The 22,120-nt window shown below is 39.4% G+C and overlaps 1 protein-coding gene across 2 annotated transcripts in view; it reads left to right on the forward strand.

The window, feature by feature from the left end:
* The first annotated feature begins 8,664 nt into the window (after positions 1-8,664).
* uggt1 (UDP-glucose glycoprotein glucosyltransferase 1) overlaps positions 8,665-22,120 on the forward strand; it is a 33,400-nt gene continuing 19,944 nt past the window's right edge. For both annotated transcript variants that reach the window (XM_004540302.2, XM_004540303.2), the window contains exons 1-14: positions 8,665-8,754; positions 12,949-13,087; positions 13,357-13,436; positions 14,132-14,262; positions 14,362-14,474; positions 14,555-14,729; positions 15,516-15,612; positions 15,720-15,798; positions 16,052-16,152; positions 18,223-18,322; positions 18,448-18,508; positions 20,748-20,839; positions 21,494-21,644; positions 21,939-22,058. In XM_004540302.2, coding sequence (XP_004540359.2) covers positions 8,724-8,754; positions 12,949-13,087; positions 13,357-13,436; positions 14,132-14,262; positions 14,362-14,474; positions 14,555-14,729; positions 15,516-15,612; positions 15,720-15,798; positions 16,052-16,152; positions 18,223-18,322; positions 18,448-18,508; positions 20,748-20,839; positions 21,494-21,644; positions 21,939-22,058 — 1,470 coding nt within the window. In that variant the 5' untranslated portion in view covers positions 8,665-8,723. The remainder of the gene's footprint in view (positions 8,755-12,948; positions 13,088-13,356; positions 13,437-14,131; positions 14,263-14,361; positions 14,475-14,554; positions 14,730-15,515; positions 15,613-15,719; positions 15,799-16,051; positions 16,153-18,222; positions 18,323-18,447; positions 18,509-20,747; positions 20,840-21,493; positions 21,645-21,938; positions 22,059-22,120) is intronic.

The following is a 22,120-nucleotide window of genomic DNA, read 5'->3' on the forward strand; positions in this document are numbered from 1 at the left end:
TCCGTGTCCTTGGCTGAGCTTCCAGAGGAGAGAGGCCTCCACCCTGCCTCATCAACACACCAGTGAGCTTCAACTCTGACCTATCGAGGCAGGCGTAGAAAATAATTTGCCAGGACAGTGACGAGCAGGGCCAATTGGCTGGAGGGAGATCAAAGCTGGCACGGACAAGAGCAAGAGTGTCGAGCAGATGAGGAATCAGAGAGAGTCTTTATGTAGGACATGAGGAAAGAGATGCTGGGTTTTTTTGTTTTTTTTCTGCCTGACATACGAACAGAAGAGCGGGATGGAAAAGGAAGAGCTGCGAAGCCTCTCTGGCAGCTGGCAAATGGTGTATTAGACTGAACGCAGTCTTTAATCCTCCCCCTAGCTCTGGGTCGCTGTCATTCCAAGTGCAGCTGGACTGGACAAACAATAATGGCTCGACCGTTGCAGAGGGGTGGACAGCTTTTGTGCGGCTGAACGTGTGCATGTGAGTGTTTGGGAGAGAAAGCGCTCGCTCGCTTTTGCAGTGGGAATCCAGCTCCAAGTTGATTGTACGGACTCTGGCTGCAGTCCATTATTAGCAGGTCAAACTGGCTACAGCTCCTCAGTGCTGGTCCCATACGTGCGCCGTGCAAACAAAGAAACTCTGGCGTTATTACTGCTTATTTTCAGCGTGGAATTCTGCAGATAAGTTCATACCGAGTTGCTCCCTTACGTGCATCGAGCCAGGCTATTGTAGTTCTGGAGGACTGCCCTGTTGGCGCCGGCAGCTGGTCACGATGGAGTTTGGTCTTTGTGTCCGGGCTTGAGTCATTTCCAGCAGTGGCATGGCTTAGACCCTCATCGCCAGATATACAATGTGGATAAATCTCTCTACACAAACAATTTGCAGAGTTTCAGTACCCTGTTTTGTCAGATTGTGAATGCGGAGGGCGGTGAGGGAGAGACAGCAGTCCAGAGTGGGAGTACGCATTTTTCCCTTTAGCAATAAAATAAATATGATTAGATGGACCATCTGGGGCTGTTATCTGACCTTCCACTCCACGTCTGGCTAATCTCCCAGGTCAACACCAAATCACCTCTCGTGATACTGCAGGATTGAACAGAAGAATCTAACCTCCCAGGCAGTGCTCTGCTGACTTACACTAGTGGGAGTCCAATCTGAAGGATCTCACAATCCTATTAGGCTTGAAAAATGTGTGTTCATTATGTTTGTTTGCACGCACGTGTGTGTGTGTGTGTGTGTGTGGAGCTTTGGAGCTGTGGGACAGGAGCTCATAAAGAGCTGATCTGCTGCAAACTTATTAACCTCAACATAAAAGCCTGATAAATGTTGATGTTGGGGAAATGTAACAGGACACAAACCCGCAGGGGCTGGGCCAGCCCATGAGATCTAAAAGGCTGTTTAAAAGGGATAACATATTCACATTAAGTGACACATGGATCCTTCGGAGAACACAAAAAAATGCTACAGTGCAGGGAAAAAGTGATGCGCTCATTAAGCGTGTGCATTCTCAAAAGAAAGCACCTGGATGTTGTTTTTTGAACATTTTTAATGGACTAAGCAAATATTTTACTCAAACATATACATTTATCAGGGTGTAATTAAGGCTTCCCAACAAATTAATGCATTCTTATGAACTTTGAATTAATCAATTAAAAATATAGAGGTGCAGGCATCGGTTTGTGAAAGCGCCATGTAAGAGTTTCTGTGCAAGAGTAAATAAACGTGACTATATATTAACAGCTGAGGCGAACAGCGAACTGACAGCCTACACTCACTGCAGATGAATGACCAGAGTTGTCATACTGTAGCCACCAAGCCAGGATTATCCACTTTCAGTTCACCCAGCCTGCAATCTACTGACATCTAGTGGTGAGATACTGCATATTGTACCTTTAAGTTGTGGAGACGTTTCACCTCTCGTTCAAGAGGCTTCTTCAGTTCTAAAGCTAAAAGCTGGAGAATCCCAGCTAAAGCCTAGTGGGGGCTGTCCCCTTCAGAGGTGATCGTTGACCCGTTATTGATCATGTGAGGGTGTGGATCATTGCCATCACTGGGGGTTAAGGGTGAAACTACTGTAAGACCTTGGCTGACTTACTCACGTCACCTGAGGTAAATTTGTGAGTGGGGCTTGAAGCAATGCATTGTAGGTGGTTGACGTAAGCCACCACCATGCATTTGTGAAGTTTCTCCTGCGTAGAGATCCAAGCACTCCTCACTGCCCTGCACAGCATATGCTACATTGTTTAGTTAAGCTGTGGTGATGAAGTCCAGTTGCCTTCCTTCTTTTCAAGCTCTCGAGACTACCGTGACCTGAATGACTGAGAACCTGCGCAGATGTTTACATACGGGTGTAAACAAAACGGTCCTCGTCTCCAGGTGTATTTATAGGAAGCGAGCTCAGATCAGCAAAGAGTGTTTGGTCGCTGTTATGTGGTGAATTAGCTTCATGTTAGTGACCCCAGCTGACCCTCATTATACAGTCAGGGACACATTTAATTAGCAGCAACTCACGTGAAACGACAAAATGTATTAATATTAATGGAGGTTTAATTGAGGTCGTTTTGGTCCCCCGTCGAGGCTTTCAACCTCTAAAATGGCTGACGTGCGATAGTGTGAGGAGAGGGAGCCCACAGCCCGAGCTCGCCATTTCGAATGTGACCCCAGAGAAGATGGCAACCATCTCCCATAATTCATCTGAAGATGTCACCTTCCTGACAGATGAACAGGCCCTGTGGGCAATGTGTGTGTGCATGTGTGAGACGGGTTTTAGCTATACTTATGCGGACTAATGGGATGTTTAGGCCTGTCCTAATAGAGATATGGCTGAGTTTTCTGTGTATGTGTTAGATTTTGCGAGTCTGTCCGCATGGGCACGTCAAAATGAAGGTCAAAACCAGAAGGATAATTAATGTTGCTGCTTTTTATATAATGTTAAATCAAACCCTGGAACTGCTCCCTCTGGAGGATCAACTGTCCAATTTAATTTAGGCTGCTAGAGCGAGTAAATGAAAATGCAAGAGCCATGTCTCTGCACCCTGGGACACTGTCTCCGTACCTTTCATCTTCTTTATCAAGACCACACAACAGGTAGAAAGGCAGTCTGGCACATTTTACCAAATCTGCCCCACAGGGATTGTCTATCTAAAAGATATCGCACAAACTCAAGGTAAAGGTTTACAAAATGATCCCAGGTGCTCCTTTCAAAATAAGAGGGTTTTCAGTTTATCTACTTTTTCATTACCACATAACAAATACTTTTAACCAAAAGGTCAGGTATGAATGAAGGATTTATTTCCCATGGTTATTACACTGTGCATATAGAATATGTAATTCCAGGAGCTGCATTTCAGAGTAATACCTAGAATCCCAAATACATATAGCTCAACAGCCACTACACACTGAACAATGCTCTCTCTTTTACAGTTCTACAACAGGTGAGTTTTTCAGATTTGGATCAGCACCGGAGACTTGACTTCAGAATATGCATGCTAATGAGTCACAACATTAGGAAGTGAAACATGTGTCTTATCATAGTGAAACGTGTGTAAGGGGTTGGATGTATTGGCACCAATTGAACAATTTTTCCTTGAAGTTGATGGGCAAGTATAGTATCTGAGTGAGATCAGGGTCATGGACTGTAAAGATTGATCCTAATTTGACATAGACAAAGTGTATGGAGACGGTCATGAGAGAGGTACAACAGTGAGTGTCTATTATGAACATAAAAAAGCATTGTCAGATTTTAATGTACCATGCAATACCATGAGGAGAGCAGCAGGTTGGGAGCAGCTTCATATTTCAACATAGCAATGATCCCAAATACACTGCCAATGTGGTAAAACTATACTTGGATAGAAAACAAACAATGCAACACTGTCAGTCATGGATTGGCCTCCCCAGAGCGTGGGCCTCAATAATATGGAAGCAGTGTGCAATCAACTTGACAGAGAACGGAACAAAAGGCAGCTATCCAATGAAGAGCTTTGAATGCCCTTCAAGAAGCCTGGAGAACTATTCCTGCAGACGACTTAAAGAAATTATTTGAAAGCTGAATAAGACATTTCAGGTCGTGTTGAAGAACAGCGGCAGTAAAGTGAACTGACGAGCCAGGGGGATGCTGGCGGGAGGGGCTCTTGCAAGGCTGAAATGAACTTTTTTGTTTCAAGTAATTAGCATCATAATTAAGCTGCCTGAATAAATAAGTTGGGAGACTGAACCTTGATTTAAAAGGATTGTGTAGGCTTTCTAATGCCCCTTTCACCCTTTACAAAGTACGACAAAATAGTTTAGTCCAGTCCTTTGTATTCCCAGAAAAGCAAAACGTATCAAAAACAAAAGAAAGGGAGGAAAGTAAGCAAACTAAGGGAAGTCAGCTGTGTAAAGTCAGTAACAGGTTAAGTTGCTTGGTTCACCTATCAGCAGCTGGTAAAGAAAGTGAGGCAATGTGGAATGTGACTCCATATCTATCAGAATGACCCAGCACAACTTGAAATTCGTGGCCCTTAATTTCAACAACAGACTCCAGATATTCAAGATGAGACACAAGGTGAGCTCATATAGTGGCAATTGACAGTTTTTCCAAGGAATTATATGTTCTGGTAGCAGGTTCAGTTGAAAACTTAGCAAAGCCATCGTCAGGCAGCATTAAGCTTTATTCTGTGTTAGGCCCACAGTTTTTAATTGGTATGCCATGAGGTAAGCAAGAGATTTTGAGGAAGCCAGTGAATTTCAAGCAGTTGAAAGAATAGTTTAAAAATACCACAATGACTCTGCTTTTTAATGTAACCTTTTTTTTTTAAAGTAGGTTGTCAGTTATATGTGGATGAATAGATTTATTTATCTTTTTCTAGTTCTAATAAAACACCATCAGACAGCACACTAACATGTGTACACCCTCGAAAACCATTTAATGTTTTACTTAATCACACAGTATATCCACAAGACTGTTAGAGTGAACACTAACAGAAAATAGCTATTATATATCAAATCATTGCACATATCATAAACCTCATTTAACCTAATGCATTGTAACATAATGCTCTTCTGCCAACTCAGCCAAGGTACTATAATTACACTGATGCAGGTCTATAAACACAAATAGGTTTGGATACTTATTTAAACGGACTATTATCGAGATGATTTCATTATTTACAGTCATTACGATGTCCCTTAGTCTCTGACCTTTGATGTGCCATAGCACCAAAAAGGTTGAAAACAACATCAGGCTGTCTGTGCAGCAGAAGATATAAGTCATAGAAGCTGATGGAAGTGAATATGCAAGAACAATAATGGCCGCCCTGAGGGTGATGGTGAGGATGAGGAGCAGACATAGCGTGTTAGAAACTCAGATTTGACTTTTAAACTTTGTTTATAAACCATAAGCATCATGAATTCTTATATAAATTAAGAAAATAATACAATCATAAACTTAATACTCGAAGCAAAACTTATTTAACCATACAAACCGTGCATATTTATGAATGTATCAGTGATTTTCTTTTTATGCAATATGGTCTATGAACACAAAATCATAAGATGTGCAAGACACACACGAATCAAGAAAGAAAGGAGGCCCACAGAGACTGCCTGGAGTTCAGCTCTACAGTCCTGTTGAAGAATAAATATTGTCACACCAAATATTGACTTTCGAGCTTGTTAAAATCTTACAAACTCTGCTTATGCCTGATTTACTGTATTCCTATTTATGTTTCCTCGTGTTTCAATAAATATTTATCCAAAATATTAAGAAATTGGGAATAGTTCAAGACCTTTCCGACTGCTCATGCTGACCACTGTCAAAGGCCCATAGTGGACATATGGGTGTCAGAATTCACTCATAGAGCAATGGAAGAAGGTCCTGTTTGGTTTTATGAAGTGCATCTTGTGCATGTGTCAGTTACATCGGTAACAGAAGTCAGAATCTTTATTGTCATTGTGCTTTAAGTAGAACGAAATTGTGTGCAAACCCGTTCGGCTCAAGTGAAAAGTGAAAAGAGCGCATTTTTAAAAGAAAAATAAATAAGACAAGAGAAACCTCTGTATATAAAAAAAAAAAAAAGAAAGCACTGTAACAGGAGACAGCAGGGTGCATGATTGGCAGAGGTGGCAAAAGCACAGGCATTCTACACTTAAAAATGCTTGTGTTAAAAAAATATTCAGATAAAGGTTAAAATACTGATTCAATTTCTTTGCTCAAGTAATAATTAAAAAGTAATGACTCTGAAATGTCCTCAAAGTATAAAAGTAAACAGGAGCTCTTTGGAAGACATTTCTACTGGGTATTTTTGTGAAAAGCTATCTGAACCTCATGTCATACTAATATAAAAATACAAGAATTCAAAATGCAAGGAATTACAAACTTACAAAACTACAAAATTTAGCTGGGATAGGCTTCAGCTCTCCCAGGACCCTTATGAGGATGAGCAGAAGAGAACGGATGGTTCTTCCTCCATCTCTGAGTAAAGTTATCAGTCATTCTTTTGTCTTTCTGAGAAACACAGCAGATGCACATTTAACTAGCAGACACACTGCACAGAAAAACTACACAGGGAAATGTTGTAGTTGAAATGATATGCTTTCAAAAGCAACCCCTTTCATTCCTTTTTTGTAGCATAAGCTAGATGCCGTAATACAGCAACCACAACTTCTGTACATCTGCACCAAAAAGATAATAAATAATGCATGAACTATATGCTTTTTTTGGTTCTTTCATCTCATCTCATGTAATTATATTTACCTACAAATACTTAGCATAAACCACTTTTTAAACAAGACAACATTTTACTGTTTTTAAACACATTTTCAACACATAAATACTTCCTTCTAACTGTATGACGTTTTTAATTCTCTTGTAATTTCTTTTTTTTTCTTTTTTTTTATTATTGACATTTTAGAATCACTATACAATACCATCAACTTCAGCTATCTTTCAGTACATATATATTTTTTTCTTTTTTTCTATATTTAAACAACTAAAATATCCATACAATAAGAATGAAAGAAGAAGAAAAAAAGAAAAAGAAGCAAAACAGGAAATAACAAACAACATAAATAAAAAATACATAAGGAAAAAGAAAAAGGAAAGAAAAATAAATAAATAAATATAGGGAGTGTGTTTTTGTTTCCATTAATATAACTAATATAACTAATATTTCCTCTAGTCTTCTAGTAGTTAACAAAGTCAAAATCTAAAGCAAAAGCAAAAACTGGCCTGCGTTTTCTAATGTAGTCCATCCATTTCTTCCATCGTGATACAAACAGGTCCCTCTTGTAGTTCACATCAATTCTCTTGTAATTTCATTCTTACCGTAGACTAGGAATGTCTTGTTATTTCAGCTTGTTTCATTAACAGTTTCAACACTGTTCAGCGAGTAGTTTACAGACATGTCTGCATCTTCCATGCAAACTGCTGAAGACCACAGCAATCACAAGCAGATCGATGCAGCACTGTACACCTCTTTGCAACCTCCAGTAATCACTTGCCAACTGTTTAAAACTAAGGTCTAAGAACAAAAGAAGAGAGCACAAAAAGCAAAGAAATGACTGAACTGTACAAATAGAAAAGGCTAAATAACGTTGTCTTTAGCCAATAAGAGCAGTTTATTGTAACTGTGTTCGAGTTTGAATTACAATTAAAAATTTAAAAAATATTCTATTGGAGTCTTTCTTCATTTGTGTTAATCATTTGTGTTTTCTCACAGTCCTTTTGAAAGTTCTGATTGATGGTTGATCATTGTGAAAGAAAGAACTCAAGTTTGACTATCTCCATTAATATAGAGATCGAAAGTGCCTATGTCCTGCAGTTTTTGCTGGTGGGTTTATTTTAATTTTTTCTAAGTAGGAAAGGGACAACAGTCTTTAATCACATGTTTATATGTAATATAGGAGGACAGTTGAATAGTGGAACATCTGTGATGCACAGAAGTATTAGGTAGTATATAGTATAAGTAAGGTTAAGCTACTACATAATACAGCGGCACCCCAAAAAGTACAGTATATTTACACTGTAAGATGTAAAATTAAAAATTAACCATACAAAATGCCTGGAAATTTACTTAAAATGACTTACACTATAATTCTTCTTTCTTGTTAAATCTTGAACTATTACCCCCTTATTGTAGTCTATTTACTACTAAGTATTTGTAGGTAAATATAATTATATTGTAATTCCAGGTGATAATATGTGGAAATTCCATTTAATTCTAAGATAATTACACCCTTTGTCAGGCCCGTATTAAAAAGTGTTTGTTACCTGAAGCACTTTGTTACTTCCCACCTCTGACCATTGGGAAACAAGCTAAAAGAGACAATGGTAAGTCCTTGGTTAGTGCTATTGCCAAGAGCTGGCAATACTTTCTTTTCAAATATCTTTAAGTGGGTGCTGCTTTTTTTGTCAGTGGTTTTAATAATACGGCTTATTAAATTATGTATTTTCTGCTTCTCACTTCTTACACTTTTAAAAAATAATGTCCTTTCACATAGTTTACTTAAATCAGGAAAATAATTTTAGGCAACAACACTAACAACAACAATAATAATGAATATAAAAAGAAAAAGGATTTTGACAGTCTTTGTTTTTAATTAGTGAATCAATTATCAGCGAAATTTGCAGTTCACCGTCTAAGGCACGTCTTATTAGTTAATCATTTATTGCTGAGAGGTTCAGTAATTTTGAACAGGCAACATTGTGGTTGCCTAATGAGCCTGTCAGGACCCGCCCACTCCACAGCGGATCATGAATTCAGGAAGCTACCGAGCCGGCTTCGGTGAGACTAAATCATTAATTTTCTGTGTTGTGGAGCTTCATACGCTTGTAGCTAAGGCTGTTTATTGTCTTTTCAACAGAATTTGACAATTTGTGCGTGTAAGTAAACAAAAACAGGTGCAATCGGGCAGTTTTGCTTTTGTGCGGGAGGCGTTAGCTAGCATTAATTTCAGGTAGCGCTAGCTCGCCGTGAGTTTTCCGGCTTTGAATGGGCTCTGAAGAGTAAATATAGCAGACATTAGAGCTGGTTAAACCAGTAAAATTTGAACGTGTGAGGTGTTTGTTACAATTAGCAGTTAACTCGTGATTACAGCTATTATGACAGCTCTGAGGGTTGTCATTGAGACAGCCCGGATGTCCAAACTGTGCACTCATTGGACGGATGAGCCACGCTGAACTCTCCCATTGGATAGAAATGATGGCACGTTTTGTTTACAGCCTCAGCATCCTGCTCTGCTGTAATTAAGCGTAACACTATTAAAGAAATCTGTAACGTTATGATATGGCGATGAAGGGTTCATGCATTTCCTCCTCGTCAGTTTGTCTCTTCTTTTTGTCCTCTCAGACCTTATATCTTAGAGTTATTTAGAGTTTGACTTGCTGGTCACCCAGGTGTCTTTCAATGAAGTGTAGTGTACCCAGCAGATTATACATAACCACTGGTTCACTACCCATTGGTTGTTTTGTGGTAGGGTATTTGAACTCGCCCTTTGGCCCAAAAAACACACTCGCCCCTTCTACCAGGCAGAGTATCATTATTGACCATAGCAAGATAACTTCCAACTACTGTGATATTGGATTAGTTACAGCAACACCACCAGCCTGAACCACTGATAGGATGCAGAATGGGTCCATTCTTTCACTGTGTACCTTCTGCTGTAGCCAGCCTGCTTTAAAGTTTGATGTTTTGTGCATTCAGGGATGCTCTTCTGCATACATTGGTTACAACCAGTGGTAATTTGTGTCTTATTCCCTTTCTTCCTCATTTCTGCCATCAGAATGGGGAAGAACTTTACATGCCTATATTAATTGAGTTTCTGTCATGTGATTGGCTTATTAGATATTTGTGTTTAAAAGCATTTGAACAGCTGTAAAGATGAACTGGCAGGACACTTTTACATTTACTGGTGCTGGCTTTTGTCATTATATATTTATAGTCTATTCTTTGGAGATCTCTATCACCAGTTCCTGTAATAATGTCTCTGACTGAAGTAGGCAGCACTCGATTGATCAATTTTGTGTGGAAGAAGAGTGAAATGATACTTGATAGTATCAGGCTATATGTGAACATGCACAGAGCCTGAGGCGAAAGGTCTAGGTTAGTAGACAAAGCTGATAACTGCTGTTTTGATACCTGTTAATTCTGACCAGGTTTTTAGAGTTTATTGAGCCAGGTAACACAAAGAAACAAGGTTACTGGTGCATCCTCTTTAGGCCTTTAAAGGCTCTAAGGCTTTTTTTTTTAAGCCGTTCTAAATACTGAACTCCTAAAAAAATATTTCTAAAATGCAACAATATGGAAAACCTGGCATCATACCGATGTTTAAATTTGACAGATGATCCTGATACCAGCATTAATTATTTATTTCATTAATTTTTCATTGCTGTTTATTTGTCTTTGTTGAGCTCTGATCCAGGGCAAAAAATGATCAGACACAAAAAAAGTAAACCTCAGCCACCACCTTTGGTAAATGTTATTTTGTTTCCACACGGTAATCGGCAAGGTCTGACATTGCTGTGTGGTTAATAGCTGTGCATCCCAAAAGCAAGAAGAAAAATTGTCATATTAACATACGATAAAATATAACTAATATAACTTTTACAATCGTGAATAGGAAGCATTGTGTTACGTTATTTGCAGCTAAACTTGCACAGGTAAATGATTCTGCATAATATGAGGAATAAAATGTTTAAAAATCCAGCTTTGTTTAGATTAATTACAGTTTTTTTCCCATGAAGTGATAAATAATGACCAGGTGTTTCTTTTCTTTAATATTTAATTTATGTGTATTCTTGTATAATTGCTAAGTAGTCAAACATGTAGAATCAGTTGCACAGCTTGAGGAGATGATCTGGTACCTTGCTTTAGGTGAACACTTCACAACCGTGTTTGAATTTCTTAGCAAATTATCAGTATCCTACTGTGCCTGGCAAGCCTTATGTTGTCGGCAGCACTGCTGAAGGCGGTATCACGGTGTTAATAAGGAGTCTTAAGGATATTTTCTGACACTACACTTGTTGAAGCAGCGCAATGTGTCCTACTATTAAGATGATTATAAAGTCTAGACCACATAATCATACATATGTGTAAAACAATAATATTAATTTTGTTTATTTTAATTTTAAATGACTAACTTGGAACCATTTATTGTTTGAGCAGACTTTTTATTTAATAACAGGATTTGATCAGATCTCAATATTATTCAGTGGAAAGCTGATAAAAGCCTGTTATGCACACCCTGTGGCACTGAATAATGGATCGTTCAGTGCCGTCAGAAATTAGAGTTCACCCACCATACTGTGGTCTTACAAATACATACAAAGGCAAAAACAACGCTCATTTTGTCCATTAAAATATAAGAATTGTTTGTCCTTGCTACTGAAACAGTTTTGCGTGTAGTTTAGTTAACAGACTAACATAAAAAGACCGCAAAGGAAGAACTAACTCCTTCCATCTATTTATTTTGTTGTCTGTTTATCGGAGCCGGGTTGCGGGCGCAGCAGCCTGAGCAGAGAAACCCAGACTTCCTCCTATCCAGGCCACCTCCTCCAGCTTATCCGGGAGAACACCGTGGCCTTCCTAGGGCTGCTGAGAGATATAGTTGCTCCAGTGTGTCCCGAGACTACCGCACGGCCTCCTCCTGGTAGGACATACCCACCTCACCCAGGAGGCTTCCTAATCAGATGCCCAACCCATCTCAACTGGCACTTTTCAATGTGGAGGAGCAGTGGCTTTACTCTGAGACCCTCTCAATTGACTAAAATCTTTACCCTGTCTCTAAGGGCAATCCCAGCCGCCCTTCTGAGGGAGCTCATTTCTCCCACTTGCATCCACCATCTCATCCTTTTGCTTGTGACCAATAAACGAGTGAGGTGGGGACTTAAATCGACCTTGCTCAGGAAGGCTAACTTTATTTTTGTCATATTGCTGTGCAATATAAATACAATAAAATCAACCAATTATGTTAAAATCAGTGCCCTTACAGCCACTGAATATTTGGTGTTTAATTAAGGTGAAATCCAAATATAAGTTGCTAAAAATAATATCATTTGGAAATGTTGTTTGCAAGAACTCATGAGAGCATAAATGAAATTATATGATAAGCAAAAATGAAATTATATGATAAGCAAAAATGTGTAAAAATGGCAACATGTGTTTTCTATTTAAGAGCTGTTGCTCTTTCTTCAGAGGTCTCTTTGAAACATTTCCTTGTTTCAGGAGCTTTTACTCTGAGTTGAGATGTTGTATCCTACGGAGGGTCTTTTGAAGCAAATTCTAGGTAAAAAAAAAAAAAGCACCACGGTACAAAGGTTAGAACTGCACATAGACGGCCTCATTTGATCCCTGTGTTCCCTAAGTCCATATGGCCCCATCCATGAAGAAAACCAAGGTTTAAATATGTTCAATTCAAAGGTCATCTTTAGTATATAAAAGTGTCAGCAAACAGTAGCACCAACGCATTAGGACAGAGTGTAAGCAACTAAATGTTATTAATATACAATTAATAATATATGTTGGTTATACACAGTAGTTGTAGTATGTTATATCTGTATGTTTTTATTTGAGAGATAATTAACTGCATTCTTGGAAATCTGCATAAACAGAGCTGAATTTGTTAAAGGAAATGATTTATTGTTATTAAAGGTTTGACAGTGGCTACATATTGTGTTGTATTTCCGTTTCCATGTTTTTATTGTCTTCATCTTTCAATGGCATCTTTGTGGTCACTGAGCTTGTAGTTTGTTAGGATCTGCCTCTGTGTTTTATCTCTGTTGGCAGTGAGATGTTCAGCCAATTCGTACAGAGCCAGATAACATTATAATCTACTTTGGTGGCTGAGTGGGCTCCGTTCTTCACTACCGCATAGCACAATGGGCGGGATGATACTATCATTCACACTGTTTATTTTGAGCTCGACTTTAACAGCAATGTGGAAATCTTTAGCCTCACTTCCCAACTCTTCTGTTCCCTCAGGTGTAGGCTTGAGGATGTGGCTTCTGTGGATCGTGCTGCTCTCGCTGCTCTCTGTCGCATCTGGGGGTGCGGACTCAAAGGCTGTCACAACCACTCTTACAACCAAATGGGCTGATACACCGCTGCTGCTGGAGGCCAGGTATGACACTGCACTGCTCAAAGGGAGCAGCACTTTGGCTGCATTACATATAAATTACATTTCAAAAGGAGATAATAGATAAATCAGTGTTCTGAGGTCATTCATGTGACTGTCCTCTAAGTGAGTTTAAACTACACTTCTGTCTCACTGATATGTCCTTGAGGAAGACTGTGAATAATTAAGGGCTTTAGGTGTTGTGCTGTTTGCAGTAGCTGACACTATGCATTTCCAGCTTATGAGACCGCCACTTTCATATTCTCCTTCCCCAGTGAGTTCATGGCAGAGGAGAGCCAGGAGAAGTTCTGGGACTTTGTAGAGGCCAATCAAAACATAGAAGGAGAGCATGACGGTAAAGTAAAACTTTGGACTCTGTGGACAAGATTTCACTTTTAGTTTCTGCGCTGTGAGCAGCTGAATTTATGATGTGTATGCAGCATCTTGGCAGTAATTGCATTGTCGGGGTTTTAGCCACATACTCGTTGGAGCAATAACACAATAAAAAGTGTATCTCAGTTAGACCAGAACTGCTGTAACACAATTTCAAGGGGACCTATTATGCTTTTCCTTATTCTCTTTATTATATATACTGTACCAGTGGTGGTTACTCATATTAAATTTGGTCAGATTTTCCGATATTGAGGTCAGCGCTTGTGCAAGTAATCCCAGTGAAAACTCAGGCTTCAGATTGCTCTGAACACAGTTTTTTCTCCTTTTTTTGATTATGGCACCTTATGTTGTAAGTGAGAACAGATATTCTCTCAGCACAGCAGCCCCGTCCACCTGCTGTTCAGACCTTCCGTTTGTGAGGCCCAGCGAATTAGAAGAAAGTTTGCTTGCAGGGAGCGTGACCCTGAAGCGAAATAAGATCTGTGGTTATTGCCTCACAGCCCAGTGTAACATAAAAAAGGATTATTCTGAATTGTGAATTCTGCAAAGCTATTTAATATAGATTACAGTAATTAAATATGAAGGGTAATAGGTCCTCTAGGGAGGGGCGAGACCACACCGAAATCTTACGTGTGCACATTTGCTGTCCCCACACAGACACAGATCAGGCCTACTATGATCTGATCATGAAGAGAGCCAGTGCCTTGCTCAGCTCCGTCCAGTTAAACATGCTGAAGTTCGCACTCTCACTGAGAGCTTACTCTGCAACAGTACACTCCTTCCAACAGGTAACAGCAGGGCAATTTAAAGCTGTTTTGAAGGCTTGAGCATACATGTGAGTAGGATCATATTAGTACTGAGTATGCTTTTTGGGTGTATATTTTTAGATAGCGTCCACTGAGCCTCCTCCTTCTGGCTGCTCAGCTTTTTTGAGCATCCACGGAGAGAAGACCTGTGATGCAGAGAAGTTAGAGGCACTCCTAAAAAGTGCACCTCAAAGGTAAAAAAAAGTCACATACATCTAAAGCAAAAGGATTACGAATTATATTATTAAGATTAAATTTTTTTTCTCTCTTCCAGGACAAAGCCATATCTTTTTAAAGGTGATCATAAATACCCAGGTTCAAATCCAGATGCTCCTGTTGTGATTCTTTACGCCCAGTTTGGGACGGCAGATTTCCAGAAGCTTCACCAAGTCATTCTATCCAAAGTTAATGAAGGCTCGGTGACCTACGTGCTTCGCCACTACCTGCCTGTAAGAATTGCTTTACTTCTAATATAATTTAAATGAGAAGATCACAATAGATAGTTTGAGATTGAGCGTATTTAGGTCACTACTACCGGTATGTGAAATTATCAATAAAGCAAATGTTTTCCATGTCAGGAATAGTTTTATAAGTGTAAGTTGGTTTATAGTCATGTGGTGAAATCCCAAAGTTACTTTGGGCTCCCGTGTTTTATCCTCGTCTTACAAAAAAAAATCTGCAGTTTAAGACGGTCCTCATTTACACCTGGGATGAAAAGAGCTTCTCCAGTTCCTCATGCTAGACTGCAAGTTTCTCAAGTTGGATTACTTTCCCCTCACATGCAAATCCATTTGATAGTGTTTTTCTTTTTTTCCTCCCCCTGATTATGCTAAATTATTCTCACCATCTGTCTTTCAGGCAGGAAGTCCTGGGCACTAGAAAGGCTGTAACATTTAACTCTTACTCTGTGCATATAGCTCTGGGGCCAGACCAGGGACAGTTAGTGGCTTAAGTACTTAGCAAGCTGGTTGTCTGCACATGGAAGATAGTCAGCAAGCACATGCATTTATAATGTGAGTGGGATTTATTTTTTTTACAAGTGGGAACACAAGAACGTTCACAGAGCTTTTTACATTAAGAAAAAAAATTTTTTTTGTTTTGTCATCAGGTTAGCATAACTGTGTCTTTTAATCTGTTTGCAAATGCAATTAATTGCAATTAAGCGTTTTCTGTGTGTGACACAATTATAAGCATGTGATGTCCCATCTTTTCTTATTTTTCTTCTTCTTCTGCAGAAGTCAAGAGGAAAGAAGGTGTATCTGTCCGGGTATGGAGTGGAGCTGGCCATCAAAAGCCAGGAGTACAAAGCAAAGGATGACACACAAGTCCAAGGTGTACATACTCACAGGAAGACACACAGTCGATACACACATGCCCACAGTGTTGTAATCCCAGAGGAGTCCTGACTTGAAAATCGAGTTAATTGATTGTGGTTTCAGGGGCGGAGGTGAATGCTACAATGATCGGAGAGAATGATCCAGTGGATGAGGTTCAGGGATTCCTTTTTGGCAAACTCAAGTGAGTGACTCTGTGTCAGCCTATGATAAAAATTCAAAGCTTGGATTAGGTCCAGGAATTGCACCACACTCTCTCAGCCAAGCCTTTCTTTTTTTTTTTTTTCTTTGTTTTTCCTCCTGTCTTGAAGCACCGACCACATCTGTGCTCAACTAACCAGAAATAATCAAATCAATCTGTGAATCCAACAACTTTTTCTTAATTAGCACTTAAGTCATTTAACAGATGCATGCATTCTGTCCATCTTTCTCACTAGGACCCTCTACCCGGAGCTCAAGGAACAGCTTAAAGAATTGAGGAAGCATTTAGTTGAAAGCACCAACGAGATGGCACCTCTGAAAGTCTGGCAAATGCAAGGTGGGCCTCTTTCCAAATTTAATTGTCTTATTTCAGACATCAGCAGATTTTTCTGTGTTTGCAGTTTCCTTCTGAGTGATTGGTTTTGACAATATGAACAGGCTCTGTAAGGAAGTATCTGTTTCTGATATTACACGTGTAAATAAATAATGATGCAGCACAATGAAACAAACTTGTCAAAACTGACCGAGTCAACATCTTGACAGGCTAGCAGAAAATAAACTGTGAGGCCCTCTTAATCTACAGATAACACCTGTGGGCATTGCTCCTGTGACTTAATTTTTCAGAGAATCAATTTTATGATCCTGCAAATATACCTGCAGGACTTGAACTTCGTTCTCTATCTATTACTTCCATAGCTATGGCTGACAAAGACAATTATCCGATGGGAAAAATCCCATGTCCTCATACCCATTAAATTCAAATCAATTGTTAGCTGACCCAGAGCGTCCTCTGACGTTCTTACAATTTCACAGGAATATCTCGTTACACAATCATTTTAAAGATACCCTCCTTACTCCACAAATGGGGGAAAAAAAAGATCATTTCAAGGTTTTTTTTTTCTAGCACAGAATGGGCCTTTGGGGAGTGACTACAGACAGCAGAAAACACAATCGCCGCCTACAGTAAAAGCAGTCAGCCTGTGCTTCCTAGAAGCCCATGTCTTTTCTGGGATTTCCTAACATGTGTTAAATAGAAAAAATGCCCAATATGCTTAACTATTACCAACTAGTTGGTAGTAGTTTTCATTATAGGTAGAGGACTGGTTGATGCGAGTCAAACAGGTGGACCAAGAAATGGGTCCACCTCAAAACAGTATTATATGAGAGAAAATAAACTGTATCTGTAATTTCACATGCTAGCACCGTACATATACTGTATTTGTTTAAATCATCTGTTAACCATGGGAGTTTCCTGAACTATTAGAAAGTTAAAAACGCTTTCCTATTCTCTGTCTCAACAACCCTTTGATCAGGAATAAATGAAAATAAATTAACATTGGCTTCTCCAGTTGTCTTCTGTTGCTTTAACCATGATGTCATTCCACCTGTAAATCAAACTAGCAGCTGAAAATGTATCTGTATCGATCTCTGATCTACGACTGCAATCGATCACTGTCCTCTTGATGCGTTTGAGCCATAATACCTTGAAGACATGAAAGCTTTGTCTGCAGCAATATAAAAGCATTGATTAAGATGACATCATATATTGATTAACAGTTCAAACTCACTCTCACAGATGCAATCACATATACTTTTTAATTTTGTCATTTTCTTTTTGATGTTATCGAGCAAATAAAAAATTATATTGGCTCCAGCTCATCTGTTATGTTTATGTTTCTTAAAGAAAACGCTTCCGTATGTAAAAGGTCAGCCTATCAGTAGGTGTAATCAGGATGTGAGCGTTCGGCTGCTTTTATATTTGGCAAATAAAGGCTCCGAGGAGATGAGGAGGTTGAACTCGACTGTCAGACTGTCATGTGGGCGTCTGTCTTTATCTCCTAACCCTGTGGGGCTCATTAGCTCAGCCTGTTTACAAAGAGAGGGAGACCTCCAGAGGCTAATAATCACACAGACTACAACACCATTACAGAGATGCTCACTGCATTGAAATAATCCTCACTGCTCTCTTCCCTCCTTGCACACCAAAGCTCCATACACCCCTTTATCTTTTCCACACTTACAAATTAACGTGATGATAAGTATATCTGCGTTTATATCAATTTAAGGTGGCGAACATCATAAACATTATTCCTGCTCAACACAAACATTTCAGCATCGACACTTTAATGTGAATCGTAATTTGCCCATATGAAATGTCTGTGTTGTACAGAGCTGCAAGCATATAGCCTTAGTCCTTTTAAATAATCAAGAGTAAGTTAACGATCTTTGAAGCAGCCCTTGTCTTTGTTTTATGTCTAAGTGCTCACATGTCTTCTAATTATGATCATTGTTTCTTTTTTCTTCTTTTCCTGTGTTTCCTGTTCTTCTTACTAATTTTTCCACTCATCTCTTTCCCATTCTGACCCTCATCGCCTGCCTGAACATCCACCCACCTTCTCTTTTACAGATCTGAGTTTCCAGACAGCTGCTCGCATTCTTGCTGCTCCTGCTGTTGATGCCCTCAATGTTATGAAAGACCTCAGTCAGAATTTTCCCACCAAGGCCAGGTAGAGGAGAAACGAAAACACACACAGATACACACACATGAGCAGTAACTACAATAAGAAGCTTGGTTTGTGTAGATTTTGGATAGTCAGCAGTTTCACAGTTCAGTCTTCCTTTTCTCTCCCAGGTCAATCACTAAAACTGTGGTCAACTCGGAGATCCGTAAAGAGATTGGCGAGAATCAAAAGGTACATGTTTGATCATCTTCTATTTTTTCCCACTTGCCCTTTTGTAACACAATGAAAACATTTCTGCTTTTGGTTAAAGATGAAAATGAACCCTTTAGTCTCTTTCACTTTCTTTTAACATCATGAATGCAGTTAATAGGCCTTCATGTGCTTGTTAGACTAACACTAAATGACTTGATCATTTCAGGTATTTTCAGGTTTAGAAACCACATGTAATTGTTACAACATGAATTAAGCTGACTTAATTTATGCAACATTACCTCCGATCCCAACCTCAACACGATGTGTCAGTGTCTTTAGTCTTTATATTCCTCTCTCTGATGTCATACGTCTTTGCTGTGTGACTTGGGGAAAAAACAATACTGATGTCACATAAAAATCTCATTAGGACACAAGCTTTTCTTGTCTTCTTGCAAAGACCGGATGACGAGGCTGTTACAAGGCTCTTTTTTTTTTGTTTGGTTTTTTTATTGACTCATCCAATCGAAGGACTGATAGGCTTATGTGATGGCAAAGCATCTGTTGTCCATACATATCTCCACAATTCACAAGAATTGGTGCAAGATGAAGGTCATATTCGTTTTCACAAGATCTGCTGCTTCTTTAAAGAATATTAGTGTGATTTTAGTGAAACAAGATTAATTTGTCCCCCTTATGGCTGTTTGTGATCCTCCCTGACTTCTCGGTGGATTTTACCAGTTACAACAAAACCTAGACCTTTCATTAAGAACTTTACATTTTACAATAACTTGTGAATTCTGGTGGATCATAAGCTGCTACATCATTGATATTCTGGTTCCTTCTTTTGTGCCTCCAAGACCTTTTCGTTGGCATAAAGTGAGATCTTTTCATATCCATCAGAAATTTTTTATTCTTTGGGCTTCCCTGGAGTAGCTTTGTATGCTTCACAGTTCAAAATAACCTTTATAAATCTTATAGTGGGCGTTGGTGCAGCTGCTCAGTTCATCCGCTGTCTGAAAGACGTCGCTTTAGCTCCTTCCCCTATAGATTTGCTCCCCTTTTAAGCAGTATTTCTTGTGATTGGCTGCCCCTCACAAAGTGAGAGTAAAAAAAACTCTAAAATTGAGTTTTGATCAGCCTGAATCATTAACTTTTAGCTCAGCAGTTCAGTGGCTAAGACTAAATCATCTGCTTTCAAACTGCTCGATTTCATCATCTGTCCTATGTTTGTCTTTCCATTATCGAGGATCCTTATTCTTTTAATCTTGCAGACTGTGTCCTCTAGTGGTTAGGGATAATTTAGCTTTAGCTGTTTACCAATTTAATCCACTAAAGAGGACGAACCGAGACATACAGCATTATTGCAAACATCCACAATCAAGTAGCTTTTGTCTCTCAAAATGAAACTGCCCCTCCTGGTTTTGTTTTACCTTTTACTTTGTGATCAATTGTAAACATCATCTGATTTGAAAGCATTCAGTTTTTGACAATGTGTGTTTTGCTTCGCCTGTTAGTGGAATAGGCACTCACCCCTTCTTCTTGTCAGTGTTTTCTCTCTCTCCTTTGCTTGGTCTCCTCTCCTGAAGCTGTGCTCACATTATCTTGGTGTGCAGACAGGAGTTCGGGCTGATGGTGGGGCTGAGCAGACAAACGTCCTAATTACTGAATCGGTGATTCATTCAGCAGGCGCGCAGAGTCCTACAGCGAGAAATGATTATTGATTGAAGTAGTTTGGACACGTGCACTTGCTCGCACACAGACACGTCTTTGTCTTTCTCTCACACACAGGCATGCATCCACACACTCACACAATTTAAGTGGGATGAACAATATTTGTGTTAATCATGTCTTGTTGTAATTGCAATGTCTGGAGTATGATTAATCTGATGTCTTTGTCTTTCTGTAATGAGATTTGACTGTGCCAGAACGACTTTGAGCTTTCTTTTTGCCTGTGCAGACGCACAAACACACATGCGGGTCTCTTCTCATAGACATATTCACACACATTTACACACCCCTTCTTTGATAATTAGTTTTGTTTAGTGTGGGGTTTAATTGCTCTAAACAGGCTGATTTTGAACAGAGTTGTCAGTGCTTGTTTAGAGCTGTCAACGTGACTCGTTGTGGCTTTGTGTTGACTGTTGCCTCTAGTTTTACAGTATAATTGACTACATGATGGCTGGTTTTGATGTTGTTTGCCTCACAGCTCAGCTGGTGTTGAATGGGGAGCTTGACACAAACAGGATATTTAGTCATATTGACGTTTCTCTTTCCATAGTTTTTCAAAGGAACTCTGGGGTTGCAGCCCGGGGATTCAGCGCTGTTCATCAACGGGCTGCATATAGATTTGGACGCACAGGACATCTTCAGGTACACATAAAAAGCCATATTTTGAGCATCTAATTTGCAGTAATTACAGCACAGAAATGCATCTGTGTTGCTTTAACCTTTTGCAAATGAAAGTATATAATCAGTCAAGACCGTAGCTTGACTGATTATATACTTTAACAATTGTTTAGAACAAAATGTAAAGTAAAATTAAATTAAAGATTTTTGTGTGTGTGCGTGTGTTTGGGCTCTTAAGACCTGGGAATGTTAAGACAACTGGGCCTAAAACGGGGCATGAAAAGATTTGAATGATAGTCACAGAAGCAGCAAATGCTTCCATATGGAAAACTGTACCCAAGTGATATTCTTGGGTTTACTGGAATATTCAAAAATTAGTTCTTGTATTAGGTATTAATAGGTTGTGCTCGACCAATCGATAAAATAAGTTGAGAGTGAGACTGTATAATAACGGAGATTGTTGCTTTTTCTTCGTCATGTTTTTAAAATCTGATTTCACATTCACATCTTACCTGCTGTTTAATGATTTAAATAAGCCAGATCAAAACTGAAAATAATGAGCTCTACTTATACATCTCTTTCAGATAATAAGGCAGTCTAGATGCTACGCTCAAATTCTTGATTACAATACACACACACTGCACCACTTAACTCGCCTCTGTCCTTTGCTACCTGCAGTGTGTTTGAAGTGCTGCGCAGCGAGGCCCGGGTGATGGAGGGTCTGCGCTCCCTGCTAATCGAGACACCTTTTATTCACGACATCCTGAAGCTCAACGTCCAGCCCTCCGACTCTGACTACGCCGTCGACATCCGCAGCCCGGCCATCAGTGTAAGAGTGTCCGTGTTCACACACGTCCCTAATAACTAACTGTTGAATGCTGCAGCAAATGAGGGACTTAACCAAAATAAGCTTGGAAAGAAATGTGTTGTGTTTGGAAGATTTTTGTTGTGCAATCAAGTTTCTATTTGAAAAAATTTGGAGGCATTTCAAGCCCTCCAAAATTATCGTTGTCCTTTCCTTCCGCTAGCAGTAAAAAGTAATTTCTTGTTGGCTCTTGTCTGCTCATTCTTGTTTTTAAACTTAATTTAAACCATTTCCTCTTCACTGCATTCTCCTTTTTAGTGGATTAACAACTTGGAGACCGACTACAGGTACAGCTCATGGCCCTCCAACGTGCAGGAGCTGCTCAGACCAACTTTCCCTGGAGTCATCAGGCAGATCCGCAAGAACTTTCACAATCTGGTAAGAGCGCAGTTTATTAATCAGACCCCTGTGAATCCAAATAGGTCTGAAGCTTTTCTGAT

The sequence above is a fragment of the Maylandia zebra genome, linkage group LG19 (genome assembly GCF_041146795.1).
Source record: "Maylandia zebra isolate NMK-2024a linkage group LG19, Mzebra_GT3a, whole genome shotgun sequence".
In the NCBI taxonomy this organism is placed as follows: domain Eukaryota; kingdom Metazoa; phylum Chordata; class Actinopteri; order Cichliformes; family Cichlidae; genus Maylandia; species Maylandia zebra.